Raw genomic sequence first — 25,683 nt, forward strand, 5'->3', positions numbered from 1 at the left:
TTTTTTTTTTTTACTTCTGTGTGGGCGCTTGTGTACTTGTGTACAATTTTTTAAATGGACTCAACATTTGAAACATTTTATGTTCCCTATCATTTTTACCCCAATCTTGGTTTGTGATGTCAATGTTACTTAAAATATCTGAGGCTCAGCAATTGTCTTTCTGCAAATTAACTTTTTTTTACGTGCTGCTTATTCACATTTTATTTACTTTGATTTTTATTTGCTGTTGAGCCTGACTGAAAAGTCTTGTCCTCTTGTCCTGCGTTTACAGGCTAAGAGGCCAGTGCTCACATTTGAACTTGGACTTGGTTATTACAACACTTTGCTGGACATTGTTAATGTCAACAGAGCTATACGATTCCAACACAGAGCTTAATCTGTGTTAAGAAAAAATCCTGAGAGTTGTGTACTTGTTTGTCTGTGTGCTATAAAAGTGAATATCATCATGTCTTTAGTACTCTTTACTGCTCTGTCTTGATGCTGTAACATCCCCATATCTTAAAGTTTTTATTCTTTCTCTGTGGGTTTTTTTGCCTTCGAATCTCTACTCTCAGTCCAAGTTAAAGGCCTTGTTCTCTTGTCCTGTGTTTTCAGGCTCAAGGGCCAGTGCTCTCCCTGATGCTGGGGAAAGGGCTCCTCTTGAACAGCAGCACAGTGGGGAGGAGTGGGACTCCAGTCTGATGCAGGAGACAAAGCTCACTGCTGCAGAAGGGAAAGAGACACTCAGTGAGCAGCACACAGAGAGCAGACAGAGTGTCGAGGATCTGGACTCTGTGTACGTGATGAAGACGGAGCCTGAGAGTGAGATACCTGGGCTCTTAGTATGTGATGATTTTACAGAGAAGATCAATAATCTGGACTTGAACAATATTACACAAGGTTGTAATGAACTGGGCTTTGTCTCTGTACAAGAGCATAAAGAAGAACTGGGTGAGTTTAATCTTACAGAGCAGAACATGGAGCCCCAGTTGATTAACCCTGCAGAGCAGCAGACTGATGTACCTGGTGAAGAGAACAGTACTGAGATACAGCACACAGAGGAGACTCAGTTCAGGGAGGAACAACAGCAGCTCCTACAGGGCTTGATAATAGCAAGGCCTTGTTCTGTTAAACTGGAGAGACTGTCATTGCAGAAGTGGTTTAAACAAATGGGTGATCCTTTAATATCTAAGGACATTACAGAGAAGTGTAATAATTTAAACACTAAGAATATTGCAAAGCATTTCAATCAGCTGGAGTTGGTCTCTTCACAAGGTTGCAAGGAAGAGGAACATGAATTTAATGTCTGTAATCTAAGGGAGCAGGAAATCGGGTTCCAGTTGATTGGCCCTGAAGAGCAGCAGACTGATGTACCTGGTGAAGAGGACAGTGCTGAGTCACAGAACACAGAGGAGAGTCAGGGCAGGGAGAAACAACAGCAAGACCAGATGATCAAGGAGATTCAGCCAAGACCCGACAACGTACAGGAATTGTCACTGGAGCACAAACAGCAACAGCAGTTTCCTCTCTTAAGCCCCTTAAAAACACACCAGCACATTCACATGGAAAAGAAACGATTCACCTGCAATCGGTGCAGGAAGAGCTTTAGTCAGTCATGTGACCTCAAGAGACACCAGTGCATTCACACGGGAGAGAGACCGTTCAGCCAGCTGGGCACCTTGAAAACGCACAAGCACATTCACGCAGGTGAGAGGCTGTTCAGCTGCAGGGAGTGTGGGAAGAGTTTTAGTCAGTTAGGCAGCTTAAAAACCCACCAGCTCACTCACAGAGGGGAGATACCGTTTGGCGGCAGTCAGGATGGGGAGATGTTTAATGAGTCAGACACCTTAAAAAGAGACAAACCCATCCCTGCAGCAGAGAAAGCATTCGGCTGCAGGCAATGTGGGAAAAGTTTTAGTCATTTGAGTGCTTTAAAGAGACATGAACTCTTCCATATGGGAAAGAGGCCGTTCTGCTGCAGTCTGTGTGGGAAGAGTTTTAATCACCCGAGTGCCTTAAAGACACACCAGCGCATGCACACAGGGGACAGACCATTCTGCAGTCAGTGCGGGAATAGTTTTAGTCGGATGCGCAGCTTAATAGCACACCAGCGCATTCACACAGGAGAGAAACCATTCAGCTGCAGACAGTGTGGGAGGAGTTTTAGTCAGATGCGCAGTTTGATAGCACACCAGCGCATTCACACAGGAGAGAAGCCATTCAGCTGCAGTCAGTGTGGGAAGAGTTTTAGTCACCCAGACACTTTCAGGAGACACCAGCACATGCACACAGGAGAGAAACCATTCTGCTGTTGTCAGTGTGGGAAGAGTTTTATGATGTTGAGCCAATTGAAAGCACACCAGCGCATGCACACGGGAGAGAAGCCATTCAGCTGCAGTCAGTGTGGGAAGAGTTTCAGTCGCCCGGGCACCTTAAGGACACACCAGCACACGCACACAGGGGAGAAGCCATTCTGCTGCAGTCAGTGTGGGAAGAGTTTTAGTCGGTCGAGCTATTTGAGAGCACACCAGCACGTTCACACGGGAGAGGGGCCATTCACCTGCAGTCAGTGTGGGAAGAGTTTTACTCGATCGAGCAACTTAAAGAGACACGAGCTCCTCCACACGGGAGAGAGACCGTTCTGCTGCGGTCAGTGTGGGAAGAGTTTTAATCACCCGAGTGCCTTAAAGACACACCAGCGCATGCACACAGGAGACAGACCATTCTGCAGTCAGTGCGGGAAGAGTTTTAGTCAGCCGAGCTATTTGAAAGCACACCAGCGTGTTCACACGGGAGAGAAGCCATTCAGCTGCAGTCAGTGCGGGAAGAGTTTTAGTCAGTCAGGCACCTTAAAGAGACATGAGCTCTCCCATACTGGAGAAAAATTGTTCTGCTGCAGTTGGTGCGGGAAGAGTTGTAGTCAGTCAGCCACCTTAAAGATACACGAGCTCCTCCATACGGGAGAGAGACCATTCTGCTGTGGTCAGTGTGGGAAGAGTTTTAATCACCCGAGTGCCTTAAAGACACACCAGCACACGCACACAGGGGAGAGACCATTCTGTAGTCAGTGCGGGAAGAGTTTTAGTCACTCGAGCTATTTGAAAGTACACCAGCGCATTCACACAGGAGAAAAGCCTTTCAGCTGCAGTCAGTGCGGGAAGAGTTTTAGTCAGTCAGGCACCTTAAAGAGACACGAACTCTTCCATACGTGAGAGAAACTGTTCTGCTGCAGGCAGTGTAAGAAGAGTTTTAACCAGTCCAGTACATTAAAGAAACATGAGCACATCCATCCTGGCAAGAGACCGTACAGCTAGACACGTTGTGGGAAGTGTTTTAATCAGTCGGGTTCCTTAAAAAAATATGAAGGGATCCATGTAGGAGAAAGGTGATTAAACCACAGCTAACATGACAAGAGTTCCCAGTGGGCAAAAGACGTATAATATACGTCTATTAAACGCATACCTTAGACATCTAAATGTGGTCTGCAATTCGTCTAGAATGAAATTCTAATATACGTCTAAAGTTATACGTCAATTATACATCTATGTTTAGACATTCATTATACATAAATGGTTGGAGTTCTATTATACGGATACATTTAGAGGACTATTATACATATATGGTTGGAGTTAGAACCAAAAACCTATTATTTTCAGTGTCCAGATCTCCTGGCCCCCTGCCTTGCATATGCATTCTTCAAGTAACACATTGCGTGCTCCTTTATTTCTTTTTCTGTTGATGTAGGGTGGGACTTCAGCACCGCAGCTAGGAGAAAATTATATAATATTACTTCCCAAATAAATGATGATTAATATCTTCTTTAGTATAATCTAAAAAATGAACGGTTTACTAAGCTCAAAGCTGAAATAAATGTATAAAATTTGGCTTGCATCATAGCAGTTGAGCAATAAAGTCTGTCCCAATTAAAGAGTACCCAAAGTTTGAAAGTACAGCATAGAATAAGAAACGATTTTGTGTTATCTTCCCCATTCACACTATTTTTATGTGCCATTTTTTGCTTATTCACGTACTATTTTAATCAAAATAATATTAAGAAAGATCTGTATGTATTCAGATAGTTTTATTATTGTTCATACTTACTCGACCGAATTCTTCTTCCGGTCGAGAGGGAATGCTGGCGCATTTGGCTGCCGCTCCTCTCACCAGTCTTTCATTTCTATCTACTTATTTTTTTTTTCCTTTTTCTCCTCGATTACACTGATTTCTAATTTATCTATTTTCATCCGCTTCACGTTACAAATTCACAAATGCGACTTCCACTGCATTGTGAACTTACTCAACTGAAGACCTTCACCTCTTGCTACCACCTTCTCTGGATTTCCTTCCCGTCTCGCTTCATCGATCATGTCTCTGAGGGATACTGCACTGCAACTTCTTCAACTAAAACAAAGCTACTTCCTGGTCAAAGACACATTCGATTACTGCCGTTTTACTGGTATTTTACGACCGACTCGCTACATCAATCGCAGCACAGGACGCCGTTCTCTTCGTTCGTCTGCCTGCGGAGTCTTTATCCCTGCCTTTCGGCGCACGTCTGTGAGTCCATCACGTACCGGCGCCGATCTAAAAAATCTCCTCTCACTACCGCACCTGGACCGCACTCCGCTTCCCCCTGCATCCCTGAGACTGGCCAGATCTGCGCTACTCAACACCCGCTCAGTTAACAGCAAGGCTCTTCTTTTATGTGACATTATCAAAGAAAAACAACTGGACCTTCTGTGCTTAACCGAAACATGGCACAAACAAAACGATGGACTCCTGTTCAACCAACTAGTTCCTCCTGGATATGGTTTCTTTGACCTTCCGCGTCTTTCAGGCAGAGGCGGGGCATCATTGTTATTTACAACCTTTTTTACAGTCTAAGTCCTATAGCTATACCTCCTCCCTCTTCTTTTGAGTGTCTTGTTTTAAATGTTTCTATCCCCCAATCTACTATTATTGCCACAGTTTACAGACCACCCAAACCCAGTGGAGTCTTCTTAGGTGAGTTTGCTGATTTTCTCTCATTCTTATCCCTTAAATTTAAAAGGATCCTTATTCTAGGGGACTTTAATATACACATTGATTCAACCTCTTCCAGTCTGGCTAAACACTTCCTTTCTCTTTTGGGATGCTTTGACCTTACTCAGTTTGTTTGTACCCCTACACATAACAAAGGACACACCTTAGATCTAATTATTGCAAATTACTCCTTTGTCTCCCACTGCTCCCCCCTTGATCTAGGCCTCTCTGACCACATAGCCATTCTCTTCAATCTGGAATTACCTGTTTCTAACACTTCCCCCTCACGCTCTGTAAATTTCCGCAACTGGCGATCAATTGATCACCCAAGGTTTGCAAATTCTGTTCTGTCCTCCTTATCCTGTTTCTCTTCCTCTGACCCTCTTGAGGACAAAATACAGTTACTTGACAATGCTCTTTTATCTACCCTCGACACCTTTGCTCCTTTAAATACTCGAACCATCTCCTTCTCTCTCCCTGCCCCCTGGTACAATGACCATCTGCGTTTCATGAAGGCAGCCTCTCGCAAACTTGAGCGTAGGTGGCGTCTTTCCGGCCTAAATGTACATTTATCAGGCCTGGAGAGATTACTTATCTGATTATAAGGTTACTATAGAGTCTGCTAGATCCACCTACTTCTCTCACATCATTGAAAATCACCAAAACAATCCCAGACATCTTTTCTCCACCATCAACAGACTGCTCAAGCCAAACTGCCCTACTACATTACCTGCCGCATCACAACTTTGCAACACATTTTTAGATTTCTTTAGTTCTAAGATTGACAACATCCGGCATCACATTCTCTCCACTACGGAAATAATTTCCACACCTCCTCCCTCCTCATCCAACTACTCTGGTTCCCGTCTCTCCAGTTTCTCTCTTCTTGACTCAGCATCCCTAAACAAACTAGTTACGTGCATGAAACCCACATCTATTTTAGATCCCATTCCCACCACTTTATTCCAGTCCTGTTTCTCTTCTCTCTGTCCCATTGTCCTCAATATAATACATGAATCCTTGAGCACCGGCATTGTACCAACGGTCCTCAAAACTGCTGCTATTACCCCAGTGCCAAAGAAGCCTAACATGGCTCTCTACAATCTTAACAACTTTCGCCCCATCTCCAACTTACCCTTTCTCTCTAAAATTCTAGAACGTGCCGTCACACTTCAGTTACATAACCACCTCATGACAAACAACCTTTTCGAACACGTCCAATCTGGCTTCCGTCAACTTCACAGCACAGAAACCGCCCTAGTCAAAGTCACCAACGATCTCCTAATAGCTTCCGATTCTGGTTCTCTTTCCATACTCATCCTTCTTGATCTCAGTGCTGCCTTTGACACTGTTGACCATAACATCTTACTTTCTCGTCTCGAGACTACGTTTGGAGTCTCTGACACTGCCCTCAAATGGTTTAAGTCTTACCTCACTGATCGCTGTCACTTTGTCTCTCTCAATGGGTACAGGTCTGAAATTGGTCTTCAGCATTTACATGTTCCCACTTGGTCAGTTTTAAAATCACATGGCCTCAGCTTTCATTTTTACGCTGACGATACTCAAATATACATCCATACCAAACCCGACACTGATGTGGCTGTCTCTATTCTATCTAATTGCATCTCTGACATAAAAATTTGGATGACTCAAAACTTCCTTCATCTTAACTGTGACAAGACTGAAGTCATGCTTATTGGTACCCCCCATCAACTCCGTAAAGCCAGTCCCGTAACCCTGTCTGTAGATGGCTCTGTACTTGAGCTTCAAACAAAATTGAAAAACCTTGGGGTTATATTCGATTCTGGCTTAACATTCGACCCACATGTACAGCATACTGTCAAAACATCTTTTTTTCACCTTAGAAATATCGCAAGACTACGCCCTATGCTATCATTAACTGTGGCTGAAAAGCTGATCAACATATTTGTATTCTCTCGAATTGACTACTGCAATGCTCTACTCCCTGGGGTATCTAAATCTACTCTAAACAAGCTGCAGTATGTCCAAAATTCAGCAGCCAGAATCCTGACCAGGTCTAGTGCAAGTGTTCATATTACTCCTATCCTGGAGTCCTTGCACTGGCTTCCGGTCAAATTCCGCGTAGACTTTAAGATCCTCATGCTCACCTACAAGGCTTTACATGGCTTGGCACCTCAATACCTGTCTGAACTTTAATCGCCCTACTCCCCACCTCGCAACCTCCGCTCTTCAAATTCTGCCCTCCTTACTGTCCCCCAAGCCCGTCTACATTGTATGGGTGACAGGGCCTTCTCCTGCTATGCCCCCACGCTCTGGAACTCTTTGCCCAAGGACATTAGAGAATCACCTTCTCTAAACTCCTTCAAATCCAGACTCAAAACCTTCTTCTTCAGAAAAGCCTTTACTTAACTGGTTCCATTCTTCACCCCTCTGCTCTTCTTAATACCATCTTCCACGGTCTCCTCTATTGTTATTGTTGTATTGTTGTAATTATAATTGTGTCCTATCTTGTGAAATGTTCTTATTTATTGTTGTAGTCTTCTTATTTATTGTTATTGTCATCCTGTAAAGCGCTTTGAGAAGCCACCTTTAAAGGCGCTATATAAAATAAAGTTTATTATTATTATTATTATTACTCGTCAAAAGAGGATTGCTGAGATATTTGCGGATATACTTCTACGTTTGAAAAACGTGTCCAAAATGGTGACCAACGAATACTAGCAATGCATTGTGGTATATAACCGGAAAATATGCTGGGTTCGATATTTTCTCAACGTATGCGTTTATTAATGTTGTCGATATTATGGTTGAAATTTAACATTGATAATACATGGTGGCTATGTGCCCCCTGCTATGAGCTGATGTGCAATTTTAACGCATGCAGTTAGTAAGGATCGGTCACTGTTGTATGGTATTATATATAATGACATTATGGAATAGGATGGGGACAGGCCTGGCATCACGGGGGGAGGGAGGAATGTCGCCCCTTCAGTTTTGGGCAAAAAGATTTACCTAACTTAATTTGCGCCCTAAAAAAAAAATTGTACTTTGTCAATGGTCAGACAACACTAAATGACACGAACAGTCACTCAGTCTGTTTGATGGGCAGGAGGGCTATCCGTCCAGGAACTGCACATATCAGTGTCGTTATTGAGTGTCAACATTACGATCCTGTTTGCTCAGGTGGACCGATTCCTTGCAGTAGTTTATCATTATTCTTAAAATCATTATATAACTAGGACTAGTTATAGCAGTCTGTGCTTTCTGTTGGTTTTACAACATTTTTTTCTTAACGATTCAGAACGTCCATGTAGCTGCAAAAATGAACGCTTATGGTACTTTTCGCTCCAGGCAATACAAACCGTGAGAGTGACGAAAAATGTGAAACTGAACTTCATCGCAAATACCAGATTGCTAGTCGTTATCTTCTATCATGAAGCACTAATCAATGGCATAGCTGCGAGATTTCATTTGGGTAGCTGCACCGTACAGCTCCGTTTCAACCGAAATATCACCCCCCCTCAGAATTTCAGACGCCCCCCTACAGATTTTTCCCCAGGCACCGCGCACTGATGGGGGACGGGGTGTCCGGGAAATGGTATCAACGTTTCTCAAGAAAATAAAAATAGAAACTCTATAGGCACTCAAACATTTTACTGTTTTTTTCAGGCAGGTGGCAAGACCCCCTCCGCAAAACCCTTGTATGCCAAGCTGTGGGCATTGATTCGTCGAATATACGTATATTCACGGCGAAAATACAGCTATACGTATATATACGTCGCCTCAACGTATAATCAACGTCGAATTGCAACCGTAAAATCGACGACATTATTAAACACATATATAACGTCGAAAACACATCTAACACAGTGCCTGAGGCTTTTTACTGTATGTATCGTGTGTGCCGCAAACTAGGAGTATACGGCACTCTGAACAGTGTACGAAGTAAATTATTTTTGCAGTAATTAATTTACACGTGTATAATAAATATAGTAAATATAATAAATTAATGTGTGTCCTGTGATGGATAGACTCCACTGCTATCCTGTACTTGATAAAGCTGTTAGAAATTGGAAGGAATGAAGTCTCTAGAGAGTTTTTTGTAAAGCACTCACTAAAAATCATGAAACTTAAAAAGTCAAGTCCACAGGTTCTCTCAATGTAATTCCTCCAGAAACATTGTTTCTCTGCACTGTGTCCTATCAGTTGTACAATAATAAAGCTGTATAGAAATGAACAAGTAATAGGTTTATTCCATGTTGGAAAAAAAGGAGAGAAAACACAATGTTTCGGCCGTGGACCCTTCTTCAGTATAGAAATGGTCCTCTTCTTACGCAATGATTTCAGATTTTGCGCACATTTTCGACCAATTTCAATGCTACCATTTTTAGTTGGGCTCTTTGGAAGGCAGTTGAAAGCTTCTGACTCCTTGAAATCATTCCTTGTTTGAATCCTGTCAAATCTGGTTTCAGTCCTGCCCATAGGACTGTTAGTAAACTGAAACTGTAGTGGTGAAAGTTTAATATTAATGATTTTATTATTAATGACCTTCTCATCTCTATTAGACCTGTATTACTGTTAACAGTGACATTTTGATTACTTCTTCTATGACTCAATCTTCTATATACTGCAATATATTGCAGTATATATGTTTGTGTTCCTAAATTAATATTGTTTATTACCTTCAGATGCGTTATGCTCCTCTTCTTTTTATGCTCAGCTACTAAAATGTCCCTTTAGTTGTAAAATTCTATATAAATATCTAATACTAAAATTAAAATGTGCACAGTAAAGAGATTAAATGATTAAATCTTTCCACGACCGACCAACGCACCACGAGTGCCCCTGTCAGTCATTTTGGCCAGCCAATCACGTGCCCTGGTAAGCCCACATAAGCGATAGGAACAAACACTGCTTTACAGAGGAGCACTGCCTGAGCTTGCTGTTGGTAAACTGGAGATCAGACTTATATTTGTGTGCATCAGCAGTGAAACTACATGTTGTTTGGTAGAGGGCTGAGTAGGAATTACGGTTGCTCAGGGTAACAGACTATGGTGAATGTAGGAGTTAACGGGTTCGGAGTGACGAGTTAAAATAGTTTGTTTGAGTGGCACATCGTCTTCCTGGGTTGTCAAATTCTACCCTATATGTGTACAAGAAACAAGACACAGACGGATCTATTCACTGTAGAAAACTGAAGGATAGGATCCACAGTATTAAAAAGTTATGTATTTAATCTTGTTTCTTAGGCAGTGTCTATCAAGGTTGGTATAAAACTATCTGAAATTAATATATATTGAACTCCAGAAGGATATACAGAGACGAATGAAGCAGAGGGTACAAGGATTTAGTTATTTCATTTTCTATCTTTTATTTTCACACCATCCATGAACAGATTAACAATAAAATCAGGAAGGTCAGTACTGTACAGTAACATAGTCGCTGTCTCATGGATAACATCAGAGAATATGGCATATTCCCAAGGGGTAACTGGAATCTGGAATCTTTCCAAAAATTCAGTGCAATTCAACAACCCACTCTCTTTAACAATGGTGCCACTAACCAAATCTAATTATAGCATGTCTGAAAAAATATACTTTTAATTTTGTACTTAATGTTATTGTTATTCTATAATTAGCTGTTCTATTTCTTTAGGATACTTTTTTTATTCTTTGCATTTCTGTGCTGATTGTGTATAACAAAACATAAAGGATCAGCTGATGTGTATATCTGACGCTCTACATATAATCTGGGATACTTCGATGTATTTATTTTTAAATCCATTGTACATATTTTGAACAAAAGGGATAGGAAAAGGGATATTCAAAATAAACGTTTTTGGACATATTACTCATCTACATTAAACCGCTACAGTGAAAATATTGTACATACTTATGTCCTTGAAGGTATAAAGCAGAAATAAATTTGCAATCGTACGGTTCAACACGAACAGTGCAGCTCGATGGCTATTCAGGCCTCCTGGGTAGGTGGCGGTAGCAGGTGCAGTGAGATTTATATCAAGTTGCAGAAACTCCTTTTTCTCAGCACCGCTCCTCGGTTGTTTTTTATGCCGCTTCAGCGCTCATGTATGACGTCATAATGCTGCGCGGTTGTGCAGACATTTCACCCGCATGGCAGTGATTGAATCGGTTGGTTAGGATGAATAATAAAAGTTATTTTGTTTAAAAATAACTTTTTAGCTCCTATAGGTACGACCCTGTTAAGCTGTAGACGTGTGCAGACCCTGAGCGTATGAACTCAGCCTTTGTTTCGGATTGACTCTTTAGAAAGATGGCTAATTTGTTATTCACGCTGGAGACTGAGCTTTACTCTTTCATGGAGGTTTTGCTTAAATCGATCGTGGATGAATTTTCTGAAGTTTTCCGAAACAGAATTGTTAAAATCACACAATTTGTGGAAGAGAGTTTCGGGAGTGAAGTGACGCAGCTGAAGGAGGAAAACGAGAGCCTGAAGTGGAGATTGCAGCTGTGGGAGAAGGAGTCGGGAGCAGGAGGAGATCAGGAACAGACAGATCGTGTTGGACACACGCTTCCATGTGAAGTCACTGGAGAAATAAAAGAAGAAGTAGACACGAAACTGGAGCTGTCAGGTCAGTGTAATGACTTGTATGAAGTCAGTGTCTGTGCGTTTAAAAACTAAGCCTTTAACTTCCTCAGTGGTAATAATATAGTGGAGAGATGCAGAGTGAAGTGGGAAAGACTTTTGTGATGTAGTAGCTGAATTCTTCACTGGGAACTAAACTGTTGTCACCATCATTAGCAAAAAATCATTCAATTATTTTATTTGTATTTGTAAATTTAGGTTGCCAACATAGCGTTCCAGAATTAAGTTTCACATTATATCTTTGGTCTTTGGTACTGTATGTAATTAATCTGAAGGTAAAAGTTATTAAATACAATTTTATAACCGAATCAATCTCTCTAATTTAGCGTCGTTGCCAGAATTATTGTGCCTGATTTGTAGAATATACAGAAATTCTATAAATAATACAAGATACAGTATATATATATATGTATGTTCATTGTAAAATAACTCCCCAAAGCGGCAGGATTACTATTATAAACGTCGGTGTGTCTATATTAACCTCTCTCACTCTCTTACGATGCTGAAGTTGGCTTCTTATTCGCATTTTTCTTTCCACCTTAAATGCCGCTGCAGTATTGCCTTTCGCCTGTAATTGACACTCTTCGGTCAGTACTAATCCGGATAGAATACTGTAGACATCCTCAGTGAAAGGGAATATCAAAATAAATAGCGACTGTCCTAGTTGTATTTTTGTATGAAATATATTTCAGAAAATCGCAAACCAATTTTAAAAACTCACAATAACACGACGTTACACTGGGAAAAGGTGATTGCACTTTCTGCTAAATTGCTATGGCCCTCCCTCCTGATGACAAAATCATCTCACAATTCTGACACTGAGGTGTGAGAGACAATATAACAGACTATGAAAATACAGTACAAGTACAAGAAAATTTACTGTACCATTTTTTAAATATGTCCCTCTCAACATGGCATTTGAGGATTTATAGTCAACAAAATAACGCACCTTCTGCTGATTTGCTTTGTCCCTCCTTCCTCATTACCAAAACATCTTAATATTGCGACACTAAGGTAAGAGAGACAAAATCACTCATCATGTACATTTGTAATTACGACACTTCACTGTTGCATTTCTGCGTTTTGACATTCTGAATATGGCATGTTAAAGTATATAGGAAACCTAGATCAGGACAGGCTAACTGCAATTCATAGTGATTTGTCATTGTCTTACTTTCTGAATGAAAAACATATTTTTTCAGTGATTATGACACTTCATAATGACATAAAATATGCTTCAATACCAGAATAAATAATCATGGAAAAGATTCCTGGTAACTAGAATTACAATTACCGGTAAAACCCACAGTGGACATTCATAGTTGTGATTATAGGAATGTTATATATCAGGTGGGTAGCTGTGACAAGTAAAGGTTTATTCCATGCTGAAAAGAGAAGAAAGGATATCTTATATATCTTTCTTTCACCTGAAGAAGGTTCCACAGCTGAAACGTTGTTTCTTTTCTTCTCTTTTCAGCATGGAATAAACCTTTACTTGTTCCTTTGCAGCCTTCGCATGCTGACGCAGCTACCCACCTGATATATAACATTCCTATAGGTAGGTACTTTATCAATCCCATGTGGGAAATTCAAGTGCTACTGCAGCCAGACACAATCAACACAGTACAGTACAAATGCAGTAATACAATACAGTAAATACATTTTAAAAAAGGAATAAAGAATTACAAACAAAACAGAAAAGGCGCACACAAACAAAAGTATGAATTTTGAAAATGAAATTTTGAAGTATGAAAACACAAGGAAGATGTAATAGACAGTATAGATATTACACACTCCCAAGCACATTGTACAGAGTAGGTAACTGTTGCAACTATTGCACAGTTGTGAATAATAAATAAATTGCCCATTCCACTTCCATGTATTGCACTTTTACAAACCAGATGTAGACAGAACACCAGTAAAACATCGTCCATGATGTATATTAATTTGGACACCATTCTTCTCTCAGCCACCAGCTCCAAAGAGTCCAGATCAGACCCAATGACAGAACATATTTTCTTGATGAGCTTGTTCAGCCGATTAGCGTCCCCCACTCTAATCCTAGAGCCCCAGCACACCACTGTCACTCGCTATGACAGACTGGTAGAACATCAGAAGCATCTCACTACACACATTGAAGGACCTGAGCCTCCTCAAAAAGTAAAGTCGGCTCTGACCCTTCCTGTAAATGGCCTCGTAATTGTTGGTCCATTCCAGTCTGTCATCAATGTGGACGCCCAGGTATTTGTACGAGTTAACCATCTCCACGGCGCTCCCAAGTATACAGACAGGAGTAGGTTGGGCCTTCTTCCTCCTGAAGTCCACCACCAACTCCTTGGTCTAAACCACATTAATCTGCAGGTGGTTATCCCCTCACCACTCCACAAAGCTATCTCCAGCCCACCGTCAATACATCCCACAATTGCAGAGTCATCTGAGAACTCTGCGGGTGGCAGGACTTCGAGTCGGAAGTATAGAGGGTGAAGAGGAATGGAGAAAGGACCGTCCCCTGAGGAGCCCCTGTATTACTTACCACCCATTCAGACACAGTTCTGCTGTCTCACAAACTGTGGTCTGCTTGTCAGGTAGTCAGTGATCCAAGAGATCATGAAGGTACCCACTTGCATCTCCTCCAGTTTCCTTCCTAGCAGTACTGGCTGTATAGTATTGAAGGCACTGGAGAAATAATAAAAAAATAATAATCTTCACAGTGCTGCCAGCTCTGTCCAGGTGGGAATAGGCCCTTTGCAGCATGTAAATTATTTCATCATCCACACTGGTGATGTTATAATAATAATAATAATATTATTATTATTATTATTATTATTATTATTATTATTAACAACAACAACAACACTTTTATAGCGCTTTTCTGGACACTCCAGTCAAAGCACATTACAGGTAATGGGGATCCCCTCCACCACCACAAACGTGAAGCATCCACCTAGATGATGCGACGGTAGGCATAGTGCGCCAGAACGCTCACCACACATCAGCTATCAGTTGGGAGGAGAGCACAGTAATGAAGCCAATTCATAGATGGGGATTATTAGGAGGCCATGATTGGTAAGGGCCAATAGGAAATTTTGCCTGGACACCAGGGTTATACCCCTACTGTTTGTTGAGAGAAGCCATGGGATTTTTAATGACCACAGAGAGTCAGGACCTTGGTTTTATATCTCATCCAACGGACGGCGCCTGTTTACAGTATAGTGTCCCCATCGCTATACTGGGGCATTAGGACCCACATGGACCGCAGGGTTAGCACCCCCTGCTGGCCCCACTAACCCCTCTCCCAGCAGCAGCCTTAGTTTTTCCACACCTGCTCAGCTTCAGTGGGTTGCTAGTTGTTAGTTTCAGAGTGATACGGCTGCTGGCCTTATGTTGCCTTTCGCCTGTAATTGACTCACTTCAGTCACTAGTAATCCTGACTGAAATCGTATCACAAATCTGACACTAGGGTGTGAGAAACAACGTAACAGATTGTCAAAATCCTGACGTAAAATAAATTTTACTGTACCATTTTTTAAATATGACCCTCTGAACATAGCATGAGAGAATGCATTGGGAAAAGCTGATTGCACTTTCTGCTGAATTGCTATGGCTCTCCCTCCTGATTACAAAATTGTCTCACAATTCTGACACTGAGGTGTGAGAGACAATGTAGCAGACTCTCAAAATCCTGAAGTTCAAGAAAATTTACTGTACCATTTTTTAAATACGACCCTCTGAACACAGCATGTGAGAAGACATTGGTAAACGGTAATTTACTGTTTTACCGGTAATTGTAATTCTAATTACCAGGAATCTTTTCCATGATTATTTATTCTGGCATTGAAGCATATTTTATGTCATATCGACGACACAATCACTGAAAACAAGTTTTTCATTGAGAAAGTAAGACAATGACAAATCAATATGAATTGCAGTTAGCCAGTCCTGATCTAGGTTTCATATATACTTTAACATGCCATGTTCAAAATGTCACAACGCAGAAATACAACAATGAAGTGTCGTAATTACAAATGTACATGATGAGTGATTTTGTCTCTTACCTTAGTGTCACAATATGAAGATGTTTTGGTAATGAGGAAGGAGGGACAAAGCAAATCAGCAGAAGGTGCATTATTTTGTTGACTATAAATCCTCAAATGCCATGTTCAGAGGGTATTTAAAAATATTTAAAAACTGGTACAGTAAAGTTTCTTGTACTTCATGATTTTCATAGTCGGTTACACCTCAGTGTCAGAATTGTGAGACAATCTTATCATCAGGAGGGAAGGCCATAGCAATACAGCAGAAAGTGCCATTGCCCTTTGCTCATCCTCGGTTAACCATATATGCTCATATGCCATGTTCTAAATGTCCCATTTAATACTGCTATTTTAAAATGTCTTGTAAAATGCAAGAATTTGAGACTTGAGATTAGAAAGCAAGGTCGTGGTAAATATGCAGAATGTGCCAGTGAATTCATGTTTTGCCTTTGTCTTGTTTACTTGTTGTATAACATGCCAGTTTGTGTTATTGTGAGTTTTGAAAATTGGTTTTCGATTTTCTGAGATATTTCATACAAATATGCAATTTGGACAGTCACAATTTAGTTAACATATTCCCCTTTACTGAGGATATGTCCAGGAATCCATCCGGATTAGTACATTTAAAAAAGACTGTAGAGAGCCATCTACAGGCAATAGGCAACATAACATCACAGCAGCAGCATTTAAGGTGGAACAAAAAACGCGAATAAGAAGCCAACTTCAGCCTCATCTCTCTCAGTGCAGTGTTAATGTACTGTATTGTCCAGTGTGTCTGTATCTTTGTTTTATATTTGTTGTGTATCTGTTTGGATCTTTGGTGTACATCTAGTTTTTAAATAAGCTTCAACAAATTAATTTTAGTTGTTAGATAGTATTGCTCTGTTATCTCAAATTTTAAATTTTTGGCTTGTTTTTGTGTGCATATTATTTACTTTTGAACACTATTCTAAGCTCATGTTAAAGACCTTGCTGTCTTATCCTGTGTTTTCAGGCTCAGAGGCCAGTGCTCTCCCTGATGCTGGGGAAAGGGCTCCTCAGCAGCACATTGAGGAGGAGTGGGGCTCCAGTCTGATGCAGGAGACAGAGCTCACTGCTGCAGAAGGGAAAGAGAAACTCAGTGAGCAGCACACAGAGAGCAGACAGAGTGTGGAGGATATGGACTCTGTGTCCATGATGAAGACAAATCCTGAGAGTGAGACACCTGAACTCTTAGTATCTGATGATTTTATAGAGATGTATTTTTTAGTAATTTGAACAACAGAAGGTTGTAATAAACTGGGCTGTGTCTCTGTACAAGAGCACAAAGAAGAACTGGGTGAGTGTAATCTTACAGAGCAGGACATGGAACCCCAGTTCATTGACGCTGCAGAACAGCAGACTGATGTACCTGTTGATGAGATCAGTACTGAGTTACTACACAGAGGAGAGTCAGTACAGGGAGAAACAACAGCAGCTCCAACAGGGCTTGATAATAAATTGGCCTTGTTCTGTTAAAGTGGAGGGACTGTCATTGGAGAGGTGTTTTAAACAGTCATATGATCCCTTAGTATCTGATGACTTTACACGGGTTTAATAATCTGGTTGCTCAGTTACCCATACAATCACTTGCTATCTGTTGTCCTTATACATAAATGTACTTCGAGGGAATCTTTGACTAGCTGAGTGGGGATGGGATCTAGCGGACAGGTGGTTGACTTTGTCTTAATTAATTTCTTGAGTTCTTATTCATTAACTAATTGAAAAACATTAAAGAGGTGCTTTTATTGTTTCTCTACCAGACCTTTTTGCAGCTTATTTGATTGTGTTTGAAGTCTGGTGGTGTTAATTGTATCATTAAAGAAGTTAATGAAATCGTCACTACTGAAGTTAGATGGTGCTATAGAATCGGTCTTATTTGTTAGATCAGCTATTGTCTTAAATAGGTAGCGAGGGCTATTTTATTGCTTTCTATAAGTTCAGAGTAGTAAATTGAATGAGCTCTGTATAGGGCTAAATGTTTTAATCTGGACACTAAGAATCATTTCACGAAGAAAACATTTTAGTGATCTGGAGTACATCTCTGTTCTTGGGTACAGAAAGGAACAACTGAATGAACTGGATGTTTTTTTTCTTACAGAGCTGGAGAAGGAGCCCCAGGTGATTCACACTGCTGAGCAGCACACTGAGGGACATGATGGAGAGAACAAGTTTCAACACACAGAGCAAGATTATTACTGGGAGCATTTGCAGAGTGAGAAACCACAGCAAGGCCAGACGTTCAGGAAGAATCACTCGAGCCCTTGCTCAGAGGAAGGGGACAAACTGTCATTACAGGATGGACAAGAGCAGCATTTCTGTCAGTCTAGCACTTCAAAACCCTACCAGAACCTTAACACAGGAGAGAGACTGTTCCCTTGCAGGGAGTGTGGGAAGGCTTTTAAAAACACAAGCAACTTAAAAACCCACTGGCGCATTCACACAGGAGAGAGACCTTTCTGCTGCAGTCAGTGTGGGAAGAGTTTTAATCAGTCAAGCCACTTAAGAAGCCACCTGCGCATTCACACAGGAGAGAAACCATTCAGCTGCAGTCAGTGTGGGAAGAGTTTTAGGCGGTTAGACACTTTAAACTGCCACCAGCGCATTCACACAGGAGAAAGACCCTTCATTTGTAGCCAGTGTGGGAAGTGCTTTAGTTTCTCAAATGCCTTAAGAGTCCACCAGCTCCTTCACACAGGAGAAAAAACATTCTGTTACAGCAAGGGTGGAAAAAAACAAATGCTCAAACATTCTGAACAGTAATTATAAATCCTCCTAACCAATACCTTAGGAAAATCAAGTTAGAAAAACTTTAATCTCGGTCAGTAAAAGCTTCTTGTAAATCTGGGATTTCAAATAAGTCTACTGTAGCAGAATATATTTCATGTAAAAGCAGAAATGTTACACATCCTAAATCTCTTTAATGACCTCTCCACTAGATATGGCTTCTCAGTGAAAAGTATTGAGGAAGGTCATGTTACAGCTATTTAAGGGGTGGTAGAAAGTATCATAAGGTTCAAGATGGTTTCTCCTGCTGTGTTTTGTATTGTTTAATCCCTTCTCTGTAATTGTTTTAGAAGTGGGATTCTCTGGTTTAAACTGTCTTTGTGTGAAGAGTTATTACAGAGCTGGATTTTAGTTCAGTGCAACAGTAGTTTTTTACCTTATACATACGTATAGCAAATGAGAACTGCTAGAAGTGATAAATATGTTAGTTAATGAGTGACTTGATGCAGTTGCATAGTAGCTTGAAAAGGCAAAAAATACAAATAAAATGGAAAAGTTTGTCAGGAGCTAGGATGGAAAGCTGGTCTTTTAATTTTGGGGAGACAGAAGTTAAGACTGGAAGGCCAGAGGAGTGTCTGGTAGCCTGAGTGCTGTTAGAGAAGTCACTGTCCTCTGAACCTGGAGTATAGGATGTTAGTGAAAGGATAGAGGTGTGTGAGCCTCAACTCCAATATTCCTCAGAATTCAAGGACACACTGGCTCCAGTATTACCCTGAATCCTTGGACATCAGCTCCTGTATTCCTTCAAATCCCCAGACATCAGCTTCAGTATTCCTAAGAATCCCGACAGGAAGTTGTGAATTCAGCAGCTCCAGTCTGTGCTCATCTGTGTTCTTGCTTCAGTGCCAACAGAAGACAGTTGATTCTGATGGGGGTCATACCAGCAGTGCTGGAAAAACCCAGGCCTCTGGTGCTGGACAGACCTGACTCTCCTGTCTGGTGTTGCCCTTCTTGAGGGAGCAGTTTGTGCAGCCTGGCTGAGAACAAGCAGTGACCGGTTTGATACTCCGGATGAAAGGAACTGGACCCAATAACTGTTCTGTTTCTGCTTAACGGTGATCTTACTGATTTCCTTATGTGGGTTCAGTTTGTAGTTTTGTGATAGTTTCTTTCCAAGAAATTCATACAGCTTGCGAAAGATTAAATACAAATCTTGCCTACCAGTGCAGAAAAAAATACTGCCATCTGGAAAGAAAAAAGCCACTGATTTATTTTTTTATCCAAAGCTTACAAATGGAGAAAGGGATGCACATCTTGCTCCTCGTCTTCATGGTATTAAAAGTCCCTGTACAGTACCTCTGTTCCAATGCCAATGTCTCCTGTGGTCGTCAGTTCCTGAAACAGTAGTTCCTTGCCTTCAGGTATTAAAAAATCTCTGGACAGTACCTCTGTTCTAATGCCAGTGTCTCCCATAGTCGTCAATTCCTAAACCAAAAGGTTCTGGCCTCCGTGGTCTCGTACTCTTCAGCTTCCCTTGTGCTATCTGTGTCATCTCCAGGGTCTTGTGGGCAGTGGTGGATTAAGGTGATCAGAGGCCCCTAGGCTACACGTTGTGTAGGCCGCCCATCCCCATCTCCATCCCCCACCTATCCCATTACCAGAAAAAAAAAATAGAAAATACTGTAATAATTCAGTGACGCGTTCGGAGTAAGAGCCTGCTAACGCGGATTGAAACAGAATAAGACGTGGCACACGCAGGGAACACACACACTAGAATCGCCTGTAATGCACAGTACAGCAATACAATCAATAAATCAGATTTACAGCCAACCTGCGAGCTGACAACAGAAATCATGCGCACGCTTACTTTAAAACCGACGAAACAACAGGATAACCACAGACCCTGTTTGAGCGCATTATTTCAAGAGCAGTAGGAATCTCCCAACTCGTGCAAGTCCATTGCAGTCTCAAATCAGTCAATACACTGCATCGACGATTAAATATTTTTCTATATGGGCTTCCAAGAAGGGATCAAAGTCGCTGATAACTTCAAGGACACCCATGAAGTTCCTGCTGTCAGGGCGCCTGAAAGTTTCGCTGCGTCCCCAAAAAGGCAGCCCTTGCTCTGCTAACTTCAACACTGCAGCCACCCTTTTCAAGACATTAGTCCAATACTCATATTCATTGTCAAACTGTCTTTTTAGTTCTGAATCTATGAAACCATTATCAGCACAGCGCAGAACGTATACAACCATAGCCTTTGTGTGGCTCTCCGACACTTTGCGTTTAGCCAAGCATTCAGCGGCATTTTTCCAGTCACTATACCCTGCGGTCTGTCCGGACTTTTCAAATAATTTACATGCGAAACAAAACACTTCCTTTTGAATTAGAATACAGCAGCCATTCTCTTGAAACACGCTCACCATTTCTGAGTTTTCTTTTGAAGAGGGTTTTAGAGAAATACCTCTTTATGTTGTCTTTCTGATACTGTAACATCCGCGTCTTGGTTTTGACACGATTTTGGCCGACAGGTCCGTTTAAAAAAATACTCTGGCCAGTCGGGGGCCCCTTGGCTACAGCCTATGCTAACCTGTTTGTTAATCCACCCCTGCTTGTGGGAATTGCGAGCGCACTCTGTTCCGGCTCAGATGTTTTTATTCCTTCCCTTAGCCAATCCCCCTCAGGGGGTTTTCCAGAGTCCCTGTCAGAAACGGGTTGGCACAATATTTTTCCAGGAGGAAGCTTGGGTGTGACTGTTGTTACTGACTGTTCCCCGATAGACTGTATTCATTAGAACAAACTGAAGTTTCAAACCTTGAGTGAGAGCCAACATTGACACCATCCTGGCAATCAACAGAACGCAGTCAATCACAGCCTGTTACTGCCTCAATGGCCCAGATCCTGCAACAGGACTGTACATTTATATTTTAATACTTTTTTATATTTACCTTCATTTTAATATACACGTAACCATAAAAACTGTTCAATATGTATATATAAATGTGTTGTATTTTTAAATATTTTATCTGAGGGTGCAAGAGGGTCTTTATACCCTGTGAAACATCCAAGACAACTGTAATAGAGGCTAATATTTTAATAAAATTTGCTATAAAAAAAACTACAATTGGTACGATATCATCCTTCAATATCGTCGTTCATTTGAAGGATTTGAAGAAGAACAGCAATTGGAGAATACATTGATTTTGGACTGATGTTTGTCTCTGAATAATTCTTCCTCCTGGAAAGAAGAAAAAAAACAGGTTTTGAGTCTCATGATGATGCTCTTTTGGACCCCTAAAAAACACGTTTATTTGTTTCCGATTTATTTTGGATAAAGTTCTCTCTCATCAAAGAGAAATGTTATCAGTTGAATGCATTCAATACTAAAAGATACCCCTAGTTTCCTAAAAATGGAAATAAGTCTGGAGGAGGTTCTTGCAGGTGGGGTGTGAGGAAAGTCTTTGGTAAGGAAATCGTCGAGAAGATGGACGAGAAAAGGGAGCTTATACTTATTCAAGGGGATCCAGCAGAGAGCTTCGGCTAAGGTACCGAATATTTTTGGGCTACTCCTATGTCCGAAGGTAAGGTATGTGCGAAGAACTTGTTCTGCCAATTAACTCGGAAGAAGAGCCATAAGTCTGGGTCAAGAGGCATAACTTTAAAGGCACTGGAGATGTCGGCCTTAGCGAGCCAGGCACCCGGACCTGCAATTTTGAGGAGAGAAATGGCGTGGTCAATTGTGACATAGTGGAGGGAGAAGTCTGAGCTGGGAATAAGGCTATTGAGACTTGGCATGCGGGAGTTATGAGGGGCTGACAAGGCAATTATAAGGTGTTTTTTACCGGTATACTTACAGACCGCTATACCAAAGGGATTGATGCGGTATGCAGGGAATGGGGGAGAGTCAAGTGGGGCCATCATGAAACAATTCTCAACTTTGGATGCTAGCAAGGAATCAACGGACTGGGGATTAGCGGTGGCAGATTGCACATTTATGCACAAGACGGAGGAAGAAGAAAGTGTGCACAGGCCTGGTGAGAATCCGAAGGAAAGGCTGTCGAGTAAGATGTGGGTGGAAGAGGGGTCGGGGTGACTGAGCAGGTCGGAAGCAAGAACGGGGAAGTCGATCGGGGTAAACGGAAAAGCCAGTAGTCATTTGGGAACGCTGAAGGTGGAGCGAGCATGGAAGGGCTGGCGGGGGCAGGCAGAGCGAGCATGAGCTACACCGCAGAAGCTGCAAATGTGAAGGAAGCGACGAAGGGGAGAGGTCCGTGTCGAGGAATTGAAGATGTTGGGAAATTTATTGGCCTCTGATCATCACGATGGGCGACTGCGAACGTCTTTGGACCGGTAAGGTTTGAAGAAGACCTGGTGGTAGAATAGATGCTGTGGGGGCGAAGGGGCGGACGGTATCTGGGCAAAGATTTGATGAGTGTGTCCAAGAGGAACAGAAGTCGTAGGAAAGAGCTCGGACGCTGGTGAAAGTGCGGCAGTAAAGCTCAATGTCGAGGGCTCCCCAGTAGGTGCGCTTGTTCCATTGGAGTAGGCGGGCAGCAGCCTTGGCCGAGAACTGCTTATGGTAATCATAGAACAGGGAGCCCTCAAAAAGGACAGAGATCGGGGATGCTGTGAATGTAATCGCTGAGTTACTGACGACGTTCGGGAAAGGCGGAGTACGTGATGTTGCGGAAAATGCTGAAAGCCAAGCAGAAGTCGGAAACTCGAAGGACTAAAGCAGAGTGAGGGTCAGAAGATTTGAGAGTAACGGAAATCGAACCGCATTTGACAGTTCTAGAATCGGCGTTGTAAGTAGAGGAAGAGAGAAGGTGAGCTAGATTGACGTCCGCACCTCATTGAATTTGCTGCCGGAGTGAAAAGGGAATGGGAGGAGGACTAAACTTAAGTGTGTTAGGAGGAGCTGGGACAGGAATGGCTGTTCGGAGAGGAAAATCCTTAGTAAAGGGGAGATTGGAATCCAGGGCTGAAGGCATGGGATGACGGATGCCGTGTTGGACACCTGGGAAGGGAGAAGATGAGGAGGGAAGAAGAGCAGAAAGCAGATTGTGGTAGGAGGGGTTAGACAGATCTGGGTGCCTGAAGCTCGGTGGCTTGGGATATGGAAGCCGAAGACTGTTGAGGAGGAATTGAAGCAGGGGCGAAGGCCGCGTGAAGGACTGAGCAGGCTGCCGAGTCGCCTTGGAAGCCAGGGGGTGGGGGAGGGTAAGGGACGCCTACTAGCTGGCCTTTGGGCCGTGGAGACAGCAGCATGGGCCGAAAGAAAAGAAACCGGGGCCGAAGGCACCAAGCTGGAGGAGTTTGAGCTGTGTTGGACACCAGAGGTAGAGACAAAAGAGAGTGCAGAAATTAGATTAAGTGGAGAAGGAGGTTGGGGAGGGGCATGAGCCTGGGGCCTTAGACTCGGCAGCAAGGAGTTTAGGGAAGGAGACTGGGTGGAAGAGGCTAGGTGCAGTTGTTCAGCAGAGGTATGGATTGCTTGGGGAAGAGACACAGACACGGATATATCAGGACAAGACGAGACAGAAGACGCAACAGGCAGAGGCGCGGGCTGCCTCGGGGTCCTCACGTTGGGATGAGTGGCGGCGGTGAGGGTGATGTCAGAGGGTGCCAGGGGAAGCTGTGGAGCTGATGTTTCCTTTGTGTAGACTGCTGTTAAGTACAGGGAAAACAGAGCTTTTTTGGAAGCGTTTCTTTTAAAATGGACGCCATGTTTTTGAAGTATCCTCTGGAGGCTTGCTACGGTCCAGTTGGAAATTGCAAGAGATGGTCTAGGAGAAGGGGGAGCCGATGTGCGTGAAGCGCGGCAGCAGGGACATCCTCGAGAGAAGCGGGGGTTATTTGGAGACTTTGCTGTGGAGGAACGGGAAGGCTGGGTTTGTAATGAGAGAGGGACTACAACGGTGGAACGCAGTCATCGGCGAGGAGTTGGATCTTGTGAGGACTGGCTGGGAGATGAGCGGCGCTGATGTGGAACGGCGGCTGAAGGAGGCGATGAGACGGAGGTGAGGGGAGCAGTGGGGGGAGGACTGGACGAGAGGGGTAGGAGAGTCTCCTGCACTGCAGAAAAGGTCTTCATCGGAGCGGCAGATTTGATCCATGAAAAGGGAGCACAGATTCGAGCTAGGCGAAAACGAACGAGGAAGAGGAGAGGGTGACATTTGATATATATGGAGACCGGTTGCTTACGTCAGGATTAGTGAGAATTGCAGCAGCTGTGTCGAATGAGCGCGGCTGCCTTCATTCCTCCTGAACTTTCATTAAAAACTCCATTAATGATAATATCACATAAGTTAATTATTTTAAAATTACAATAGATTGTACAGCATTTATGTTAAAATAAGTTAATATGTCAAAATATCAAAATCCAACTGCACAGTGCTAACGTAATGAAGAATGAAGAGATAAAAGAGATGCCCAGGAAGTGGGATAATATACTTTTCATGTTTTTGTATGTTTTTTTCAAACTATGCAGTTTAGTGGCTTGACGTAGGTTTTGTGCTCAAATATATATAAAGATGCTGCCTGTCCTTAGTCAGTAAGATAAGGGGCATGTATTTGGTGAGCTGGCTATACGCCCAGAATATGAAAATAACTAACTGTTGTCTAGTCTGCAACTTAGATATAATTAATTGGCAGGTGTTGCTGTTTTATCATTTGCTTAGAATATGTCATAGTAACTCTTTGTGTTTTAAGGTATAAAGGACCATCTTCAGCTACTTATTTTTTAAGTCTGGCGGTCGCAAGCCGGACTTCCATATGCATATGAATAAAGGGACTTCTGCTTCACAGACACCTGAACTTTGTCATTTGTTTGACACTACAGTAATAAAGCTTGTCAAGTCCTTAATAATAATAATAATTGCTTAGACTTATATAGTGCTTTTCTGGACACTCCACTCAAAGCGCTTTATAGGTAATGGGGACTGCCCTCCACCACAACCAATGTGCACCATCCACCTGTATGATGCGATGGCAGCCATAGTGCGCCAGAATGCTCACCACACATCAGCTATCAGTGGGGAGGAGAGCAGTGTAATGAAGCCAATTCATAGATGAGGATTATTAGGAGGCCATGGTAAGGGCCAATGGGAAATCTGGTCAGGACGCCAGGGTTACACCCCTACTCTTTTCAAGAAATGCCCTGGGATTTTTAATGACCTTAAACACATCTGCATTGTATTTTAAAAATATTTTAGCAGAGGATACAACGGAGTATAAATGGTGTCTCCCGCCAGCCATTCAAAGATCATTTTCCATGGGTGAATAGGGTTTTCTAGGA

The 25,683-nt window shown here is 42.3% G+C and overlaps 2 protein-coding genes across 4 annotated transcripts in view; both read left to right on the forward strand.

Moving 5' to 3' along the window:
* Positions 1-7,612, forward strand: part of LOC148665497 (uncharacterized) — a 40,587-nt gene extending 32,975 nt beyond the window's left edge. For both annotated transcript variants that reach the window (XM_088631619.1, XM_088631620.1), the window contains exon 3: positions 595-7,612. In XM_088631619.1, coding sequence (XP_088487745.1) covers positions 595-3,191 — 2,597 coding nt within the window. In that variant the 3' untranslated portion in view covers positions 3,192-7,612. The remainder of the gene's footprint in view (positions 1-594) is intronic.
* Positions 7,613-9,372: 1,760 nt separating this feature from the next.
* LOC148665498 (uncharacterized) lies at positions 9,373-25,194 on the forward strand. 2 transcript variants are annotated; one of them, XM_088631628.1, is made up of 4 exons: positions 9,373-11,593; positions 13,085-13,165; positions 16,636-16,836; positions 17,761-25,194. In XM_088631628.1, exons 1-4 carry the CDS (start codon positions 11,275-11,277, stop codon positions 18,420-18,422), a joined length of 1,263 nt encoding a protein of 420 aa, XP_088487754.1. In that variant the 5' UTR covers positions 9,373-11,274; the 3' UTR covers positions 18,423-25,194. The 2 variants fall into 2 exon arrangements, with proteins under 2 accessions (XP_088487754.1, XP_088487755.1); XM_088631629.1 differs by lacking the exon at positions 13,085-13,165.
* Positions 25,195-25,683: the final 489 nt, after the last annotated feature.

The sequence above is a fragment of the Lepisosteus platostomus genome, chromosome 5 (assembly GCF_059453375.1).
Source record: "Lepisosteus platostomus isolate fLepPlt1 chromosome 5, fLepPlt1.hap1, whole genome shotgun sequence".
Taxonomy (NCBI): domain Eukaryota; kingdom Metazoa; phylum Chordata; class Actinopteri; order Semionotiformes; family Lepisosteidae; genus Lepisosteus; species Lepisosteus platostomus.